Raw genomic sequence first — 18316 nt, 5'->3', positions numbered from 1 at the left:
CAATATTTACAATAACAATGTTGTTCACTAACATGCATTGCGTACTCCCCACATGCCAGGATATTTTCTAAATGCTCTACATTATTTAATCCTGACAGTAATCTTGTAAAATGGGGCATGATTTCCCCATCTTCAGTCCACAAACTGAGTGGTTTAAACAACATATTGTCTCACAGTTCTGGAAGCCAGACATCTGAGACACCAGCTGAAGCAGTAGAAACAGAGACAGAGGGAAGTTGAGTCCTCATGACATCAAAGGAAACCAGCAAGCATAGGACCAGTAAGAGCACCCGGCCATGAGAGCCACCCTGTACCGTGCATCTAGCACTCCAATTGTTGGACTATCAACCACATTCTGGTTTCTGTGATGTATAACTGTTCCTCACTGACTTCCGACTGGGAGGTCAAGATTCACACCAACACTCATATCCATACTCATCCTTACATTAACCTCTGATTTCACTTTTGTTTCCTATAACCTTAAAATAATCTGACTCAAGAACCTAGAGAGGCTGGAGTGGGGGGGGGGGTGGAGAGGGGGGAAATGAGCTGAATGTCACATCATGGAAGCTAATGGAAAAGAATAATTCAAGAAGGAAATGGTCAATTATATCAAATGTTACAGAAAGATCTAGTAAGATGAACACTTCAAAACTAATAGAGGTTTGGGGCACCTGGGTGGCTTGGCCCATTAAGTGTCTGACTCCTGATTTTTGCTCAGGTCACGATCTCAGGGTCATGGGATCAAGCCCCATGTCAGGTCTATGATGACAGTGCAAAACCTGCTTGAGATTCTCTCTCTCTCTCTCTCTCTCTCTCTCTCTGCCCCTCCTCCACTCAGGCTTGCTCTCTCTCTCTCTCTAAATGAATAGATTAATTGATTAATTTGGAAAAACTAACAGAGGTTTGCTAACAAAAATGTGAGAACCGGGTGAGTGGAGACCGAAGCCAGGTTGCCACGGGAAGATGGTGTGAAGAGGGTGAGACCAGAAAGACAGAGCGAAATAAGGCCCTACGGAGAAGTTGTTGGGGCGTAGAGGGACTGATTTAAGATGAACATATTTAATGCTGAGGGAAAGAAGCCACAAAGGAAAGTGAGGTTGAAAACGCTTTCGAGACAGAGGACAATTGATAGGATGAAGTTAGTGAGGACACAAGCGGCCAGGCGGAGGAAATAACCCGAGGCAAGAAGAGGGAAGGGGGCCACGATATACGCACACATATCAGGCTATTCTAGGGTCTGATATTGAAGATATGTCCTGTAATGGCTTCTACTTTGTGGGTGAAAGAGGAGACAAGATTATCTGCTGACAGTGGAGAAAGAAGACAGGTTAAGAGCCTTGAGGAAGAGTAGAATATTTGCAACAGTCATTTTGGAAAATGGCAGCGAGCTCGAACTGGGGAACTGGGAAGGATTACCAGTTAGCCCAGAGGGCTCAGGTGAGAATTTGCCAGGCCACCTGTGATTTCCTCCAGTCTCATCCAGTGGGGCAGGAAAAGCAGCAGAAACATTGTTAGTTGGGACTAATTCAAATCTGAGGGATGAGGGGCAAGGGCACAAGGAATTGAAGGTGTTGGGAAAAGAATGACTATAAAAAGGAACCAGAGTATCTAGGCTGACCCCAGATGGCAAGGCTAGCAGGGAGAAAATATGAGAACCAAGGAAACCCAAAGAGCACTTACGTGGGGGTAAGAGATAGAGGTCTGCAATGATAAGAGTTTATGGAGATTGTAAGATTTTAGAGGTGGAGAAGTTGCAGGTGATTAGAAGATCCTAAATTTGACCAAGGGTCATAGATGTGTGCTGTGTGCCTGTCCAGCTTTCCTTCTGTCATTACGTGTGGTTCTGGTTGAACAGATCACCTTGGAACCTCACCCCACCCCACCTCACTGCAGGCCAGTTGGATTCATGGGATGCAGGCCAGTGAGTTCATCCCTTGGCCACAATGCTTGGTTCGGAAGGAGTGCGTGGCCAAGAAGACATGATCAGACTCTTCTTCCCTGACACTCCTTCCATGAGTTTTGGAGGCAGAGAGTGTCTCATTTTCTCAGCTCATGAGTTGAAAAGACCATGTAGCTGCTGGTTATCATCTTTGCTGGCAGCATGGAGAAACCCATCACCAGAAGGAGAAAGGGAGACCAACATGCAAAGACAAGCAAACCAAGGAGAAAAGGAAGATGGGTAGAAGCAAAAAGAATCCAAATAACAATTTTAAATCCCTGCATCTAGCCGTGCTGAAGCTAGTCTACTCCTGAATCTTTCAAATGAGTACCCCCCCGCAAATTCTCTCTGACTTACAGGAGTTTCAATTGGATTGCTATAAACTGCAATCTAAGGTTTAAACAGCTGAAACAAAAGGAGGTAAAAGTATGAAGGTCAAGAAGGCCAAGAAACTAAAGATAAAACATTGTATGAATTTTCCTTATGGGCACTAAAGTCACCCGAGAAGAAGGCAGCACTTAATGTGGCTGGAGAAGACACCTATGAACCATCTTTTTTTTTTTTTTAATGTTTATTTATTTTTGAGAGAGAGAGAGAGAGAGAGAGAGAGAGAGAAGACAGGTGAAGGGCAGAGACAGAGGGAGACTGAGGATCCAAAACAGATCACAGAGCTCAATGTGGGGCTTGAACCTATGAACCGTGAGATCATGACCTGAGTCGAAGTTGGATGCTCAAGTGACTGAGCCACCCAGGAGCCCCACTATGAACCATCTTAAGTAGGAAGACATACAGGATGTTAACAGGTAACTGCAATGAGGACCAAGAGAAAAGTTATATTCAGTTAGCAAGGAGCCTCAAATGAGCAATGATTTTTATACAAAGACACGAGCATAACAGTGTGGAGGCAGCATAGAGGAGAGGGAAGCATACAGACTCCACTTACTGAGGAGAAGCTAAGTGGGGTTGTACAATAATGTGGATAAAATCACTATTGCATAGAGTGGGCAAGAGCCTTCCCGATCAAAGGTTATGTAGCCATGAAATGCTTCCCAGTGAAAATTAAACTCCACGTCCAAGTCCCAAGTATTATTACAATATAAATAATATAGACATTCTTTAACCACTTTCCAGCCCACCACCCCTTGACCTGGAATCACCCCCCGTTCATCTGTAAGACAGACAGACTATAAGGTAGAACTGACTGGGTTTAATTCTTTTTTTTTCCTAATGGAGATATTTTATGCACGCATTTAAATGTCCCAGACAATGACCAGAATAATAATCTCAAAGGCAATTATCACTCAAGTGTATTTGGTAGAAGAGTTAGTGTTAAATATTTTAAAACCCTAGTTAGAAAATCTCATCAACATAACACGTTTTATTGGCCAACATAAAATATACATGGATATTATAGAAGAACAGAATCTAACACAAAAATGTGAGGTTGGTCTGCCAGCTCTAGAATGAATGCCATGGAGGGAAAGCCAACAACCAACTGGCATTTCAACAAGGAGGAAAATGGCTTTATTAAGGGATTTCAATTTGTCTAAATGACAAATAGTTAACGTGCATATGGACCATCTACACGGATAGAACTTATTTTTCTTATGTCACGAAATGGAGAAATATTTTTATGAGTTTATGCTTTTAAAGTGACGTCGAATAGTGTTGGAAATAACTTCACAGAGAAAATAAATGAAGTTCGTTAAAGACGGTATTTGGAAAATGAGAACAGAGATATAAAACAGGGGTATAAAAACAACCCCTCCATCTCTGAACGCCCCCCACCTTTCTATGGCATGGCTGAAGCAAAGCCACTCCGCAATTCAGTCCTCCAGAGACCCAGACAGTGAGGTTGCCTCCTTCAGTCTGAGTGTGTATGGGTCCAGAACAGCAGCCGCTGTCTCTACGGAGCATGTGAGGGGATCTTCAGAGACGACTTCTGCGGGGAAAATACAATTCTGCCTCTCCGGCCTGTTGCAGACCTAGCTCGTGTCCTCAGTCAGGGCTGCGAAGGTGTGTTTATTCAGTTGCAAAAGGTACTTTATACTATCCTTGCACACAAGGGAGAAAGCCAGGCGACCATGACCCATCTCCCAGAGGACATCCTTGCTTCCTCTTCCTCTGTGTGATCTGTCATCAGTAAGTGTCCAACTCATTTCCTTTCCTCTAGAATTTGCTTTTTCTCTCTTTTTCTAAAATTTATTTATTTTGAGAGTAAGAGAGCACGCATACGCATGAGCCAGGGAGAGGGAGAGAGAGGGAGGGAGAGCAAGAATCCCAAGCAGGCTCCTTGCTGTCAGCGCAGAGCCTGACTTGGGGCTCGATCTCAGGAACTGTGAGATCATGGCCTGAGCCAAACTCAAGAGTCAGAGGCTTAACCGACTAAGCTACCCATGTGCCCCTCAGAATATGCTTTTTCTCTTAATGTTCGGATGTAATCTGTGTTTCCCCTCTCCTTTAATGAGACACCAACACTTTTTTCAGAAACTGTTTAGAAAATTACATATGGCAAAAATAAGGTAATCGACCAAAAAAGTAAAAGTTTCTCTCAATAAAGTTAAGAATATGGCTTCCTGAAAAATATCTGTGAAATACAAATTTAAAAAGAAGGCAGAAAATCACAGAAAGTCATAATAAAATCCCAATCTGAAAAAAGTACCCCTGCTGTCAGTGCATCTGATAAACTGGTGAATAAAACTGTACAGGATTTCATGTGACAGGTTTCATATTAAAGGTTTAACTTTTCAAGGACTGAGATCAACCCTGCTCCAACATGAAAAATTGCCACCAAATGTGATCTGGCAGCCACATTTAAGACAGGTAAATTTCTTACAGGACCTTGGACCCTGTGTATGTTTTACCAAATAATTTGGTATATTGCCTTTTAAAGAAATCATATGGGTAACATTCATAAATCTGTTACTTTGGGGGCTTCAATTCTTGATTCTATGAATGTCTGCCTTTCTTTATGGGGGCAATTTTCACCAGGATCACAGGAATTCAGGAGAAACTGGAGGAGTGTGATGTAACAGAGAAGGTACAGCCTTTGACCCAGAGCCAACATGGTAAGACTTCTGGTTCAGTTGCTAACCAATTGCAATCTTGGGTAGGTAACACCCTCTCTGAGCCCCAGAGAGGTTGTAAAATCAAACACTAAACCTTCTCCACATGGCTATTATGAGAATTAAATTGGGTAGGAAAGCCCCCAAGTCATAAAAGGAGTCCCATAAATGTAAATTCCCTACCACCATTGCCCATTCTAGGTTTACAATCTACTGGAACTCTTCTGGGTCCCAAAGTGCTAGTAAATAAAAAAATAGGTGTTTTTAGTGTCAGACATTTCCCTACAGCTGGCACCTCTGAGATCCTTTTTTTGCAAATGACGGATCCTCGCTCTATCATCAAAGTATATGGTATTCACATACTGATCAAATTTCAAAGGTTTCGGGAATTAGTGAAATCGAGAATTGTGTGCCATCACTTAGCTCTACCTCCTTCAAGAGACATGGTATTCAATGAAGGAGTTTTAAGTGGCTTTGGGGGTGCCTGTCTCACCCAAGCGTCACATCTTTGAGGCAGGCACAGGTGACAAAGTGATGCTGATGTAAATGGATCAGTCTTTCAAGACATTTGATGATTTCATAGTCAGGAAGTGCAAGACTGGTCATGTTCAAGCCCAGCTTCTGGGAAACCACTTCCCTGAAGTCCACCAGCTGCAATATCAAACACACACATTAAGGGTAAGAACAAAACATGCTGACTACTGTTGGTCTGAATGCAACCAACCAAACAAACAAAACCCTGTGGAAAACCCAGAGGTACATGAGGTAGGCAAATTACTTACTGTCTTTTATCTTAGTCCTCTCATTTATAAAATAAGAAGGCGAATCTCCTCAATTCCCCCTACGGTCCTTCCGGGCACCAACTGTCAGTGATTTCACAGCCACTTAGGGTGGCATTTCATGCCAGTTAGTGTGGCATTGGCTACCAAGTCAAGAATCTCAGCGAAAAGCAACCACGAATGAGACCCATGTTCTCACTTCCTGAGGGAAATAACCATATGCCTACTTCCCAGAGCTGTTCTGAAATTCGGATCAAATGAAACAATGAATGTGTATGTTTTCTGTATACCAGGAAGTGCTTTACAAATGCTGTGGTTGTGCACACCGTTGATAAGTACGTGGAATTTTAAGTGGGCATGGAACCACTTAAACTAAAGGAAGAACAAAGGGCAAGAAAGTATGAGCTGATGAAAAGAGAAGGAGCTCTAAATAATGACCAGATGACATCACATAAACAGCCTCCTCACAAACCATAACATCGGACCCTCCGGGACTACTCTCTGTCGATCACAAAAAGAAACATGGAGAGGTGAGGAGCTTGGAGAAAATGGATGAAAAGATGCCTCATAGTCCTTCACATTCTCATCAACTGTGATTCTGCGCTAAAGCAGGAGCAGATACATCAGGGAGATCGGGCCAACCCCTTGCTAGAGGTACCTTCCATTTTGGAAAAGACTCACTCCAACCTGAAGACAGACGTTACCTCCAGGAAAACTGCCTTCTGAACATTCTCACCATGTGTTCATTCACATCCCAATCTCCTTCCTATGCTGAGTCCAATTTGGGGAACATAATACCCTCTCCCCCCTAGTGTCCCTGGTGAGAAAGTTTCCCTCAAACTTTTCTCCCCTTTCAAATATGGTCAAAGCTCTTAATTCCTGAGAGGGTTTCCTCTGAGAACACGCAGTTTATAGTTTGGCCTTCCTCGGCTCGGCCTGACACATGAGCCAGAGCAGAGGCAGCCAAAGAGAAAAAATATCCTAGGACGAGAGTCCACTCTCTGCCCTTTTGAGCTTCAGAAAGAGAGGGAGATGAAACCCAAAAGCAATGGGGGTCAGGCTGCCCAGTACAGTTCTTTGTGCGTGACCTCCTGATGTGCTCGCCAGATAAAACTCTCCTCCTTGCAACCAGCCAGCGAGTGAGGACTGTTTTATGGCTTCCATCTGGGCTAGATTGGCCATCGAGTCTGGGTGCCACTGTTTGAGAGTTGGGACTGTTTCCTGCCACTGATCTCTGCTGGAGATAAGCCTTCCCTCCTGAGGCTGAAGCCTGGGATGATGCAAACTTCAGAGGCAATGAGTGCACATAATAAAAACCTCTCCACAACCAGAAACTGGCATTTCACAGGCTTTCCGCTGCTTTGATAAGAACGTCTTTTTTCTTTTCTACAATTCACGCCATGAAAATGTGAATTATTGTTCTTAGCAGAGTAAATCATTATGGTTATTTTAGTGCCAAAAAGATGCTAGAGGGTAGACAGATACATTGAAATGATATAGAAAGCTTTGTAAATTGTTTTTGAAGAAGCATATGAATAATTTTCAAGCTTTTGAATTGTCCTATCTTTCCTAAACAAGATTTTACCACCAGATTTCTACCCACCTGCTTTTCTCTCTTTTCTGCTTCTTCCAGAGATTTTTTTAGTGTCTTCATTTCACTGGTTACCACTTCTATCATGTTCCTGGCTCTCTCTTTATCCTCCTTAGCCTCATGCTCTGTAGAATCCAGTTCTGACTTGACAGACATTAGTTTTTTCTCAGCTTTCTCCTTCATCTTCTCAAGTTTGTCTCTGGATTTATTTAGGTCTTCAATGGCTTTGGTCTGTTCCAAAGTTTTAATCTAAGAAGTTAAGAGAATGCCAATAATTTCTTTTGTATTTATCTAGGAAAATTGTATCAACAAGATAAACTAGAAGTCAATGAAATTCACTTAATAACTTTTTTACGAATAAAGAATGGAATTCATCCCAGTTATACAGACTTTGCTAAGCATACATGCTGGGCAAACATGTCTTAAGGCAGTTATAGTTTATAAACATGTCAGAGTACCATTATTGGAGGATGTAGAGTGTGAGGCACTTTGTCTTTATTAGCTTAATATGTAAAATTTTTCCAGATTTGCTTACAAAAGAGTATGAATAAAAAGGTTGAAATTCTGGCAAATACTACAACATAGATGAACCTTAAAGACATTACAATAAGTAAAATAAGCCAGACACAAAAGGACAGTTATTGCATAACTCTCTTTATATGAGGTACCTAGGACAGGCTAATTCACACAGAAAGTAGAATAGAATTCCATCCCCAGTGGAGGAATGTGGAGTTATTTAATGGGCACTGAGTTTCAGTTTAGGATGACAAACAGTTCTGGAAATGGATAGTGGTGATGGTCGCACAACACTGTGAATGTACTTAATGCTACTGAGTTGTACGCTTAAAAATGGTTAAAATGAGGGTGCCTGGGTGGCTCAGTCAGTTGAGCATCCGGCTTCGGCTCAGGTCACGATCTCACGGTTTGTGAGTTCGAGTCCCGCGTCAGGCTCTGTGCTGACACCTCAGAGCCTGGAGCCTGTTTCAGATTCTGCGTCTCTCTCTCTCTCTGCTCCTCCCCTGCTTGTGTGCGTTCTCTCTCTGTCTCAAAAATAAACATTTTTAAAAAATTTTTTAAATGGTTAAAATGGTAGCTTTTATGTTATGTATATTTCACCACAATTAAAAAAAAAAGAGCTGGAGGCAGTTTTCATATTTGACACAAAATTTTTAAAACTGACCATTAAAAATAAATATGAATGAGCTAGCACTTAACACCCACTGGGATGACCATAACCAAAACAAGACACAATAACAAGTGTTGGCAAGGATGTGGAGAAGTCGGAGCCCTTACATACTGATGATGGGAAGCAGCTGGTATAGCTGCTATGAAAAACAGTTAACCAGGTTTCAAAATGTTAAACACAGAGTTAACACAGGACCCAGCCATTCCACATCCAGGTTTATATATTCAAGAGATTTGAAAACTTGTGTCATACAGAACCTGTATACAAAAAAAAACTGTATACAGCAGCACTATTCATGATCACCAAAAAGTCAAAACAACCCAAATACCCATCAACTGATGAGCAGATACATAAAATGTGGTCTCCCCACGCACTGGAATGTCATTTGGCGACAAGAAACGAAAATCCTGACACCTTGGATGAACCCCAAAAACATTATGCTAAGGGGGAAAAGTCAGTCACAAAAGACCGCTGACTGTATTAGTCCATTTATATGAAAGATCTGGAAAAGGCCAGGGACTGGTGGGAGGGGAGATTGGGGAGTAACTGCTAATGGGTTTGAAGGATGATGCAAATGTTCTGAAATTAGATAATGGAAATTTGGTTCCATCCACTATAACACACACAACTTCTTAAGAATTTAGCTCCTTTTCCGGCAGAGAGGAGGCTGATGGCAGACATGCTTGGACAAACTCAAAGCTCCAAACTGGTTCCATGCAAGAGACAGGTAATCCTTGGGAAACTGACAGCTGCTGTGGGACTTGCAATCAAGAAGGCATAAAAACTACCACTGCAGCTTGGGAAATCCGTAGGCCATAAGATGTCAACAGTTGGTGGAGAAAGGAACTCTGAGTCCATTTTTGAGCCAATGATATGGCACTAGAAGACCTACCACTTGAGTCAAGTTAATGGCACCCACTAAGTGCAGGTCTACAGAGGTGGACCTGGCAGATCATTCATGGATTTCAAGTTATCAAAACCCACATCTGAATATGCCTAGCATATTAGATACAGTATAATGGAGTATCGCCTCGACGGTGCTTCCCGAGTGTGATGATGTACAGTGGTCACATAGAAGAATACTCTTGGTCTTGGGGTGCCTGGGTGGCTCAGTAGGTTCAGCATCTGACTTTTGATTTCAGCTCAGGTCATGATCTCACAGTTCGTGAGATCAAGCCCCAAGTCGGTCTCTGTGCTGATAGCATGGAGCCTGCTTGGGATTCTCTCTCTCTCTCTTTCTCTCCCTCTCTGCTCCTCTCCTGCTTGCTCGCTCACAGACATGTGTGCTCTCTCTCTCAAAATAAATAAACATTTAAAAATAAATAAATAAAAGCTTTAAAATAATTTGTGACATGGCCCAGGAACTATATAACATATCCATAATTCAGCGATTTGATCATCAACTTAAGAATTTAAAAAGAAGGAGGAGGAGGAGAAGAAAAAAAAGAAGAGGAGGAGGGGGAAGAGGAGGAGTATTCTTTGTCTTAAGAGATACCAGGCAAGTATTTAGGGGTAAAGTGTCATGATGCATGTAACTTACTCTCAGATGGTTCAGCAAAAATGAAAACCTCCTACCCTCATTAGGCAAAACACAGCAATCAGTAAAATATTAACAATTATTACATAAATCATTATGTGAAGAATAAAATACTGTCCATTATACTACTCTTGCAACTGTTCTATAGATTTGAAATTCTTCTTCTGACAAGAAGTCAGAAAAGGGAACTTTCCTCAGCCATAGCAATTTCTTACTTGATACATCTCCAAAGGCAAGGGAATTAAAAGCAAAAATGAACCACTGGGACCTCATGAAAATAAAAAGCTTCTGCACAGCAAAGGAAACAATCAACAAAACTAAAAGGCAACCAACGGAATGGGAAAAGATATTTGCAAATGACATAGCAGACCAAGGGCTTGTATCCAAAATCTATAAAGACCTCACCAAACTCCACACCCGAAAAACAAATAATCCAGTGAAGAAATGGTCAGAAAACATGAATAGACACTTCTCTAAAGAAGACATCCAGATGGCCAACAGGCACATGAAAAGATGCTCAACGTCGCTCCTCATCAGGGAAATACAAATCAAAACCACAATGAGATACCACTTCAAGCCAGTCAGAGTGGCTAAAATGAACAAATCAGGAGACTATAGATGCTGGAGAGGATGTGGAGAAAGGGGAACCCTCTTGCACTGTTGGTGGGAATGCAAACTGGTGCAGCCACTCTGGAAAACAGTGTGGAGGTTCCTCAAAAAATTAAAAATAGATCTACCCTATGACCCAGCAATAGCACTGCTAGCAATTGACCCAAGGGATACAGGAGTGCTGATGCATAGGGGCACTTGTACCCCAATGTTTATAGCAGCACTCTCAACAATAGCCAAATTATGGAAAGAGCCTATATGTCCATCAACTGATGAATGGATAAAGAAGATGTGGTTTATATACACAATGAAATACTACTTGGCAATGAGAAAGAATGAAATATGGCCTTTTGTAGCAATGTGGATGGAACTGGAGAGGGTTATGTTAAGTGAAATAAGTCATACAGAGAAAGACAGATACCATCTGTTTTGACTCTTATGTGGATCCTGAGAAACTTAACAGAAGACCACGGGGGAGGGGAAGGAAAAAAAAAAAAAGTTAGAGAGGGAGGGAGCCAAACCATAAGAGACTCTTAAAAACTGAGGACAAACTGAGGGTTGATGTGGGGTGGGAGGGAGGGGAAAGTGGGTGATGGGTACTGAGGAGGGCACCTGTTGGGATGAGCACTGGGTGTTGTATGGAAACCAATTTGGCAATAAATTTCTTATTAAAAAAAAAGTAAAAAAAGAAAAGGGAACTTTCCCATGCATGATCAATACAACACACATCCTACTCGTAAACGTTTAATATATATATATATATTTATAAATTATACAAGCAGCTGCTCTAAATAATATATTCCATGGATTATCAAACATTTTACAAATTGGGTACATTACATGAATGAAATCTATCACTTTTAAAACAAAGCTATCTCTCTTTAAGACAGAGATTCCCCTCATATGCAAACTATCTCCCTGCTGCAGAGAAAATGGACAGCAAAGTGGGAAGTTGCTGGGATTGGGATATTGAATTCAAAACCTTGTATTAACAGATACATGCAGCCTTTCTGCTCAGACTGGAAAAACATTTACAGTGGGCTATCTACCAAAAGTGACGGAACACAGCTTGGAGAGCTGGAAGTACATAAATCAGGTCCTAATGAGAAGAATTCATAGCCAAGAACTTCTGAAAAATATGAGACATTATCACAATCCTAAGGGCTGCCTCAGTTCTTGTCATCGGGGAGCAGAGGCGAGTCAAGGAGCTCTGAGCCAAGCCACCAGAAACAGAACTGAAAGCCAGTGGACAACAGAGACCTCAGACTCCTAAATCAAACCCAACAAACAAACGAGATTCCTGGGAGTGGGGGCGTGGCTAAGCTGGTCTCTTAGTTCCCCCTAAAGGAGCCTCCCAGATCTGGCCCAGAGTTCAGCCAGAGCCTGTGCTGCTAATGGTCTTCCGGTGGGGCAGAACTGGTCATAAACAAGACTGACATGCCACCCAGAGCCCAGCAAGGATGGAGAAGGTTCTGAGTGTCTCCTTGAGAGAAAAAAATTTCAAAATCTGGTTAATGATTCTCTGTCATGTCAGAAGGCCTGAAGGCCCTCAAAGAGATGGTGATTAAATTTAAAATCTGATGTGCTGAATTCCCTCCCCACCCCACTCCCCAACCCCCGGCCTCGAGGATCTAAATTCTCTAGCTGGAGGGTTTTCAAGAAACTGCATAGAAAATGCAAACCTGCAGGAAGGAGCTAGGCACCTCACACAGACTCCTTGAAGACAGTGGGGTAGCACAGCAGGAGAGTATCCCCATGGCCCAAAAACATGTTATGTCTCTACTAAAGAGAACCAACCACAGCTATCTTACTAGAAGGAAACTGAAGCTGAAATTAAAGGAAGGGGTTCATTTGACGTTGCAATCTGAGCACACTTCCACTTTTCTACAACCCATTCTTTAACCCATTCCACAACCCAAGAAGTTCTTCTTTGTAGGTTCTCCTTGGTGCACACATTCAAAGTGAGGACAGCTCAAAGCAATTCCAAGCCAGTGGACCTACCTCCATTGAATCCAAGATTCAATGAATCCAACTATACATACAAAGAAAGGCTGCCCTGACTGGGTTGGATATAGTTCTGGAGTGAAGAAGGAGCATGAGGAGAAGCTATCTTGTGTGGGAGATTATCAAGAGAGGTAGCAAGAGGGAGAGGCCTTTGCTGCTGGCTAAGGAGTGTTATTCCCTTTTGGTGTTTTCTTAAGACACTACAATGAAGATAACAATGGCTTTTCACTGAGTTTTTGTCCCTTTTGTTGTCTGACTACTGATTTAAGGGCACAGCTCCCTACCAAAATTGGGCCACATGGTACATAGGGAAAGCTGATACCTTTCCACCAAATATCTATTCTTTCTTTTGTCCTTCCTGCCCAGAATAGACCCATTTCTCAGGCTGACTTCATCTAAGTGAGGTCCAGGAACTAACTTCTGGCCAATGGAGAAATGCAAAGCATTGTATTGTTCCTGGAAAGTGGCCTTCAGGGTGTCCTCCTCCCTTTCCTCCTCACAGGTGGCTGGAATGAGGCCAGAGCCCCAGCAGCCAGCTTGTGTCAAGAAGTGGCATTGAGGATAAAAGCTATTGCTAGGACAGTGAAGCAGAAAGAACAAGCCAGGGTTGCTGATGACCCCAGAGCCATCCCACTAAGCATGGCATGTCTTCCTTTCCATGAGAAAGGAATAAACATCTCTCCTACCTAAGCCACGGTTATGAGGGGATCTTTCAATATATTTAGCTGAAACTGATCACAACCAACACAGGCTAAGAAGCAAATGGTGCTTTATGAGTTACACAAAGCGTTTTCTGGATCCTCTGGAGGGCTGCCACATGATGTCAGTGCCTGTGTTTGCATTTGTGCAAAAAACCTACGTTTATACCAATTAGTAGTACTACGTTAATTATTCTAGGTTAATGAGAGAAGAGCAAAGGTGGAGTTCATACATAAATAATGTGTTCATGCCAAATGAAGTCGAAACTCTGTCATGGTGCGTGTGCAAACAAAATATCTGAAGCACTGAATTAAATCACAGGGTAGCATAAATGTCCTGTCCTTAGAAAACATAAACTCAAAAGAAACTGTACAGCAAGCAACTGACCCTACACATTCTTATTCACAATGATTGTAGGGGAATAACACAACCTGGCATATTGAATTTATGTCATTAATGTGTTTATTTTTATACTTCACTGTTTCTAAATCTGTTTGAAATTTACAGGGGTAAAAATGTACCAAGATTAAGAAATTTCTATACAGCGTTAAGTTTGTATATATGAAAGCGATATTGTAATAAAGTTATTTTGACTCAACACAGGGAGGGGAATCTATAAAAGAGTATTTTTCTTTCAAAAAGAGATATCTATAATAATCAGGTTTGCCTGCCGACTTCAAATTTAATAGCTCATCTGGAGAGGTCCGTTTTTTCCTGGTCAAGAATTCAGGGGGAAATTTACTGCATGAGTCTTTAAAAGGGAGATTGGGATAACCTAGGAGTCAAGGTCTTTGAGCGCAGTTTTGCAACAGACAGAGAAATGCACAGAAAAACTCCACACAAATGTTGCCAACAGCCTTGTTCATAATAGCTAAAAAGTGGAAACAATCAAAATGTCCTTCAAATGCTGAATGCATAAATGAAGTGTGGTATATCCAAATGACGGAAAAGTATTCAGCATAAAAAGGTACCGTGATGGTTAACATTATGTGTCAACTGCGCTGGGCCACAGAGCCCAGATATTTGGTGAAGCATGGATGTTTCTGTGAGGGTGTCTCAGGGTGAGATTAACATTTAAGTCAGTGGACTTTCAGTAAAGTAGATCTCCCTTCCATAGTGTGGATGGGCTTCATCCAATCATTCAAAGGCCTGAATAGAACAAAAGTGACTCTCCCCGAGCAAGAGGGAATTCTACCAGAAGACAACCTTTGGACTTGAACTGCAATATCAGCTCTTCCTGCTGCCCTATCCCCAGATTTTAAACTTGCCAAATCCATAATCGTGTAAGCCAATTCCTTAAAATCAGTCAGTCAATCTTCCTGTAGCCCTCACTCTCCTTCTCTCTCTCCCTTCTTCTATGATATAATAAAATTAAGCACCTCACACCTGTGAAAATGGCTAACATTAACAACTCAGGCAACAACAGAACTTGGCAAGGATGCGGAGAAAGAGGAACTCTTTTGCACTGCTGGTGGGAATGCAAACTTGTGCAGCCACTCTGGAGAACAGGATGGAGGTTCCTCAAAAAATTAAAAAACAGAGCTACCCTACAACCCAGCAATTGCACTACTAGGTATTTACCCAAGGGATACAGGTATGCTGTTTCGAAGGGACACATGCACCCCCGTGTTTATAGCAGTGCTATCAACAATAGCCAAAGTATGGAAAGAGCCCAAATGTCCATCGAAGGATGAATGGATAAAGAACATGTGGCATATATATACAATGGAGTATTACTCGTCAATCAAAAAGAATGACATCTTGCCATTTGCAACTACGTGGTTGGAACTGGAGGGTATTATGCTAAGTGAAATTAGTCAGTCAGAGAAAGACAAAAATCATATGACTTCACTCATACGAGGACTTTAAGAGACAAAACAGGTGAACATAAGGGAAGGGAAACAAAAATAATATGAAAACAGGGAGAGGGAGAAAACAGAAGAGACTCATAAATATGGAGAACAAACAGAGGATTACTAGTGGGGGTATGGGTGAGGGGATGGGCTAAATGGGTAAGGGGCATTAAGGAAGATACTTGTTGGGATGAGCATTGGGTGTTATTATACATAGGGGATGAAGCATTGCATTCGACTCCTGAAATCATTATTGCACTATATGCTAACTTAGATGTAAATTTAAAAATCTTTAAAAATAAGATAAAATAAGTTAGAAAGAAAGAAAGAAAGAAAGAAAGAAAGAAAGAAAGAAAAAGTCAGTCCATGGTTTTACACCATGTTCTCCAACCAAACTTTTACCTAATAAAGCTGACATTTGGATTAAAAAAAAAAGTGAATTTCACAGCATGTGAATTATATCTTGACTTTTTAAGACATAGAAATGAAACTCAAACGATTGTTTTTAATGTTTATTTTATTTTTTGAGAGAGACAAAGACAGAGCACAAGCAGGAGAGGAGCAGAGAGAAAGAGAATCCGAAGCAGTCTCCAGGATCTGAGATGTTAGCACAGAGCCCGATGCAGGGCTCAAACCCCCTAATGGTGAGATCATGACCTGAGCCGAAGTTGGATGCTTAACCAATTGAGCCACCCGGACACGCCCAAATTATTATTTTTTATACTGATCCTCCATAAATGGTGAAATTAATTCTTAATTTACTAAGTGTACTGGGCTGAACAGTGCCCCTCCCCACCAAAAATATGTATGTCCACCCAGAACCTCAGAATGTGCCTTATTTAGAATAAGGGCCTTTGCAGGTATAATTAAGGTAAGGATATCATGATGATAGCATCCTGGATTAGGGTGGGCCCTAAAGCCAATGGTGGGTGTCCTTATAAGAGACAGAAAAGGAAGGACACAAGAGGGGAAGGTCACGTAAGGACGGCAGCAGAGAGGGATTCTGCAGGTGCAAAAGCGAAGGGCTGTCAGCAGCAACCAGGAGCCAAAAGAAAGGCATGGAGAGGAGTCGCCCTCAGGTTCCCCAGAGGGAATCAACCTTGTCAACATCTTGGTTTCAGGCTCCTGGCCTCCAAAATTATGAGAAGAAACCATTTCTATTGTATTAAGCTACCCAGTTTGTGGTCGTTGGTTACGGCAGCCACAGAAAATGAATATAGAAAGGCCATCTTTGCTAATGTTCAGTAATGTTACCTTATGAATAATATATACAGGGACAAGCACAGGCAATGTATAAAGATGAATAATTGATATCATTAGTCTGTCTTGGGCACTAATATTGTATGTCTCAAACCAAAAAAAAAGTCATTTGTAACTAAAATCTCTGATAAATTCATGAAGTTGGCATTCACTGTGTTAGTTAGATCTCTGTTCTCCACTGGAAGGCAGACTTAGCTTAGCATCCTATTTAAATGTTTAGGGGCCTGAGTAATTGTTGAGCCAGTCAAAACCCACCTCTCCTATACCTTCCCTACAATCTTAGCTATAAAAAGGTGTGGATCTCTTTATGCAAAATAAAACAAATGAACACACAAGCCAAATTTATTTCCTTTCCCAACTCTTCCCTTTTTCATCCAAGAATTCCGGAAGAGCAGGCCACTGACTTTGTGTCTTCTCCTTCATCCCTCAGCATACTGGAATTTGGCTCATTCTCCAAGCCCTCACCCACTACCACTACAATCTACACTACACGTGCCTGAGCCATAGATGTCCCAATGCCAAGTGCAGTGAATAGTCCTTTGGTCTCTACCTTACTGCTACTCTTGATGCTACTGGTCATAGTCTCATTCTGGAGACCCCCTGCTCTCTCAAATCGCTTGGTTTCCTTTTAGTGTCTTCCCTGGTGACTTCACTCTCCTGTTTGAAATTCTCCAGTGGCTCCCCAGGACACAGAGGACAAGTCTAAGCATCTTAGGAGATTACACAAGGCCCTGGATGATCAGGCCCCTGTCCACTGCCCAGCTTTTTCTTCCACCACTCCTTGACTCGGGAAATCATCATTGTGTCAGCAGCAGCCAATCAGAGCTTCTATTCACCTGCTTACTGCATCTAATTACCACTAGTGTTATCTCCTCCTCCAATCTCTTTGTCTATAGCTCATTTATTCCCATTCCACCCCCACAATCTTTGCCATATCCACGTATCACCTATGGTAATTGTTTTTTTTAACTCAACCACCTTTTTAACTTACTTGAATTTCTTTTTTTTTTTTTGTTAAGTTTATTTATTTATTTAGAGAGAGAGAAAGTACAAGTGAGAGAAGGACAAAGAAAGAGGAAGAGAGAGAGAATCCAAGCAGGCTCCACACTGTCAGCATGGAGCCTGACACAGGGCTCAAACTCACCAACCATGAGACCATGACCTGAGCCTAAATCAGACATTTAACTGGCTGAGCCACCCAGGCGTCTCTGAATTCACTTCTATTAAAAGGAATATTATACGATTTCACTAGAATTTGCCACAACATGGTACAAAAACAGACACTCAGATCAATGGAACAGAATAGAGAACTCAGAAATGGACCCACAAACATATGGCCAACTAATCTTTAACAAAGCAGGAGAGAATATCCAACAGAATAAAGACAGTCTCTTCAGCAAGTGGTGCTGGGAAAACTGGACAGCGACATGCAGAAGAACGAACCTGGACCACTTTCTTACACCATACACAAAAAGACACACAAAATGGATGAAACACCTAAATGTAAGTCAGGAAGCCATCAAAATCCTTGAGGAGAAAGCAGGCAAAAACCTCTTTGACCTTGACCGCAGCAACTTCTTACTCAACACGTCTCCAGAGGCAAGGGAATTAAAAGCAAAAATGAACTACTGGGACCTCATCAAAATAAAAAGCTTCTGCACAGCGAAGGAAACAATCAGCAAAACTAAAAGGCAACCAACAGAATGGGAGAAGATATTTCCAAACAACATATCAGAGAAAGGGTTAGTATCCAAAATCTACAAAGAACTTCTCAAACTCAACACCCAAATA

General features: G+C 41.8%; 1 protein-coding gene across 1 annotated transcript in view; it reads right to left on the bottom strand.

Moving 5' to 3' along the window:
* Positions 1–4311: 4311 nt before the first annotated feature.
* Positions 4312–18316, bottom strand: part of CCDC170 (coiled-coil domain containing 170) — a 101947-nt gene continuing 87942 nt past the window's right edge. The window contains 2 exon segments of the mRNA XM_042987625.1: positions 4312–5658; positions 7390–7626. Of these exon segments, the coding sequence (XP_042843559.1) occupies positions 5458–5658; positions 7390–7626 (438 nt within the window). The 3' untranslated portion in view covers positions 4312–5457.

The sequence above is a fragment of the Panthera tigris genome, chromosome B2, assembly GCF_018350195.1.
Source record: "Panthera tigris isolate Pti1 chromosome B2, P.tigris_Pti1_mat1.1, whole genome shotgun sequence".
Classification (NCBI taxonomy): domain Eukaryota; kingdom Metazoa; phylum Chordata; class Mammalia; order Carnivora; family Felidae; genus Panthera; species Panthera tigris.
Note: the sequence above shows the minus strand (reverse complement) of the source record. Positions and strands in the feature narration are given on the sequence as shown.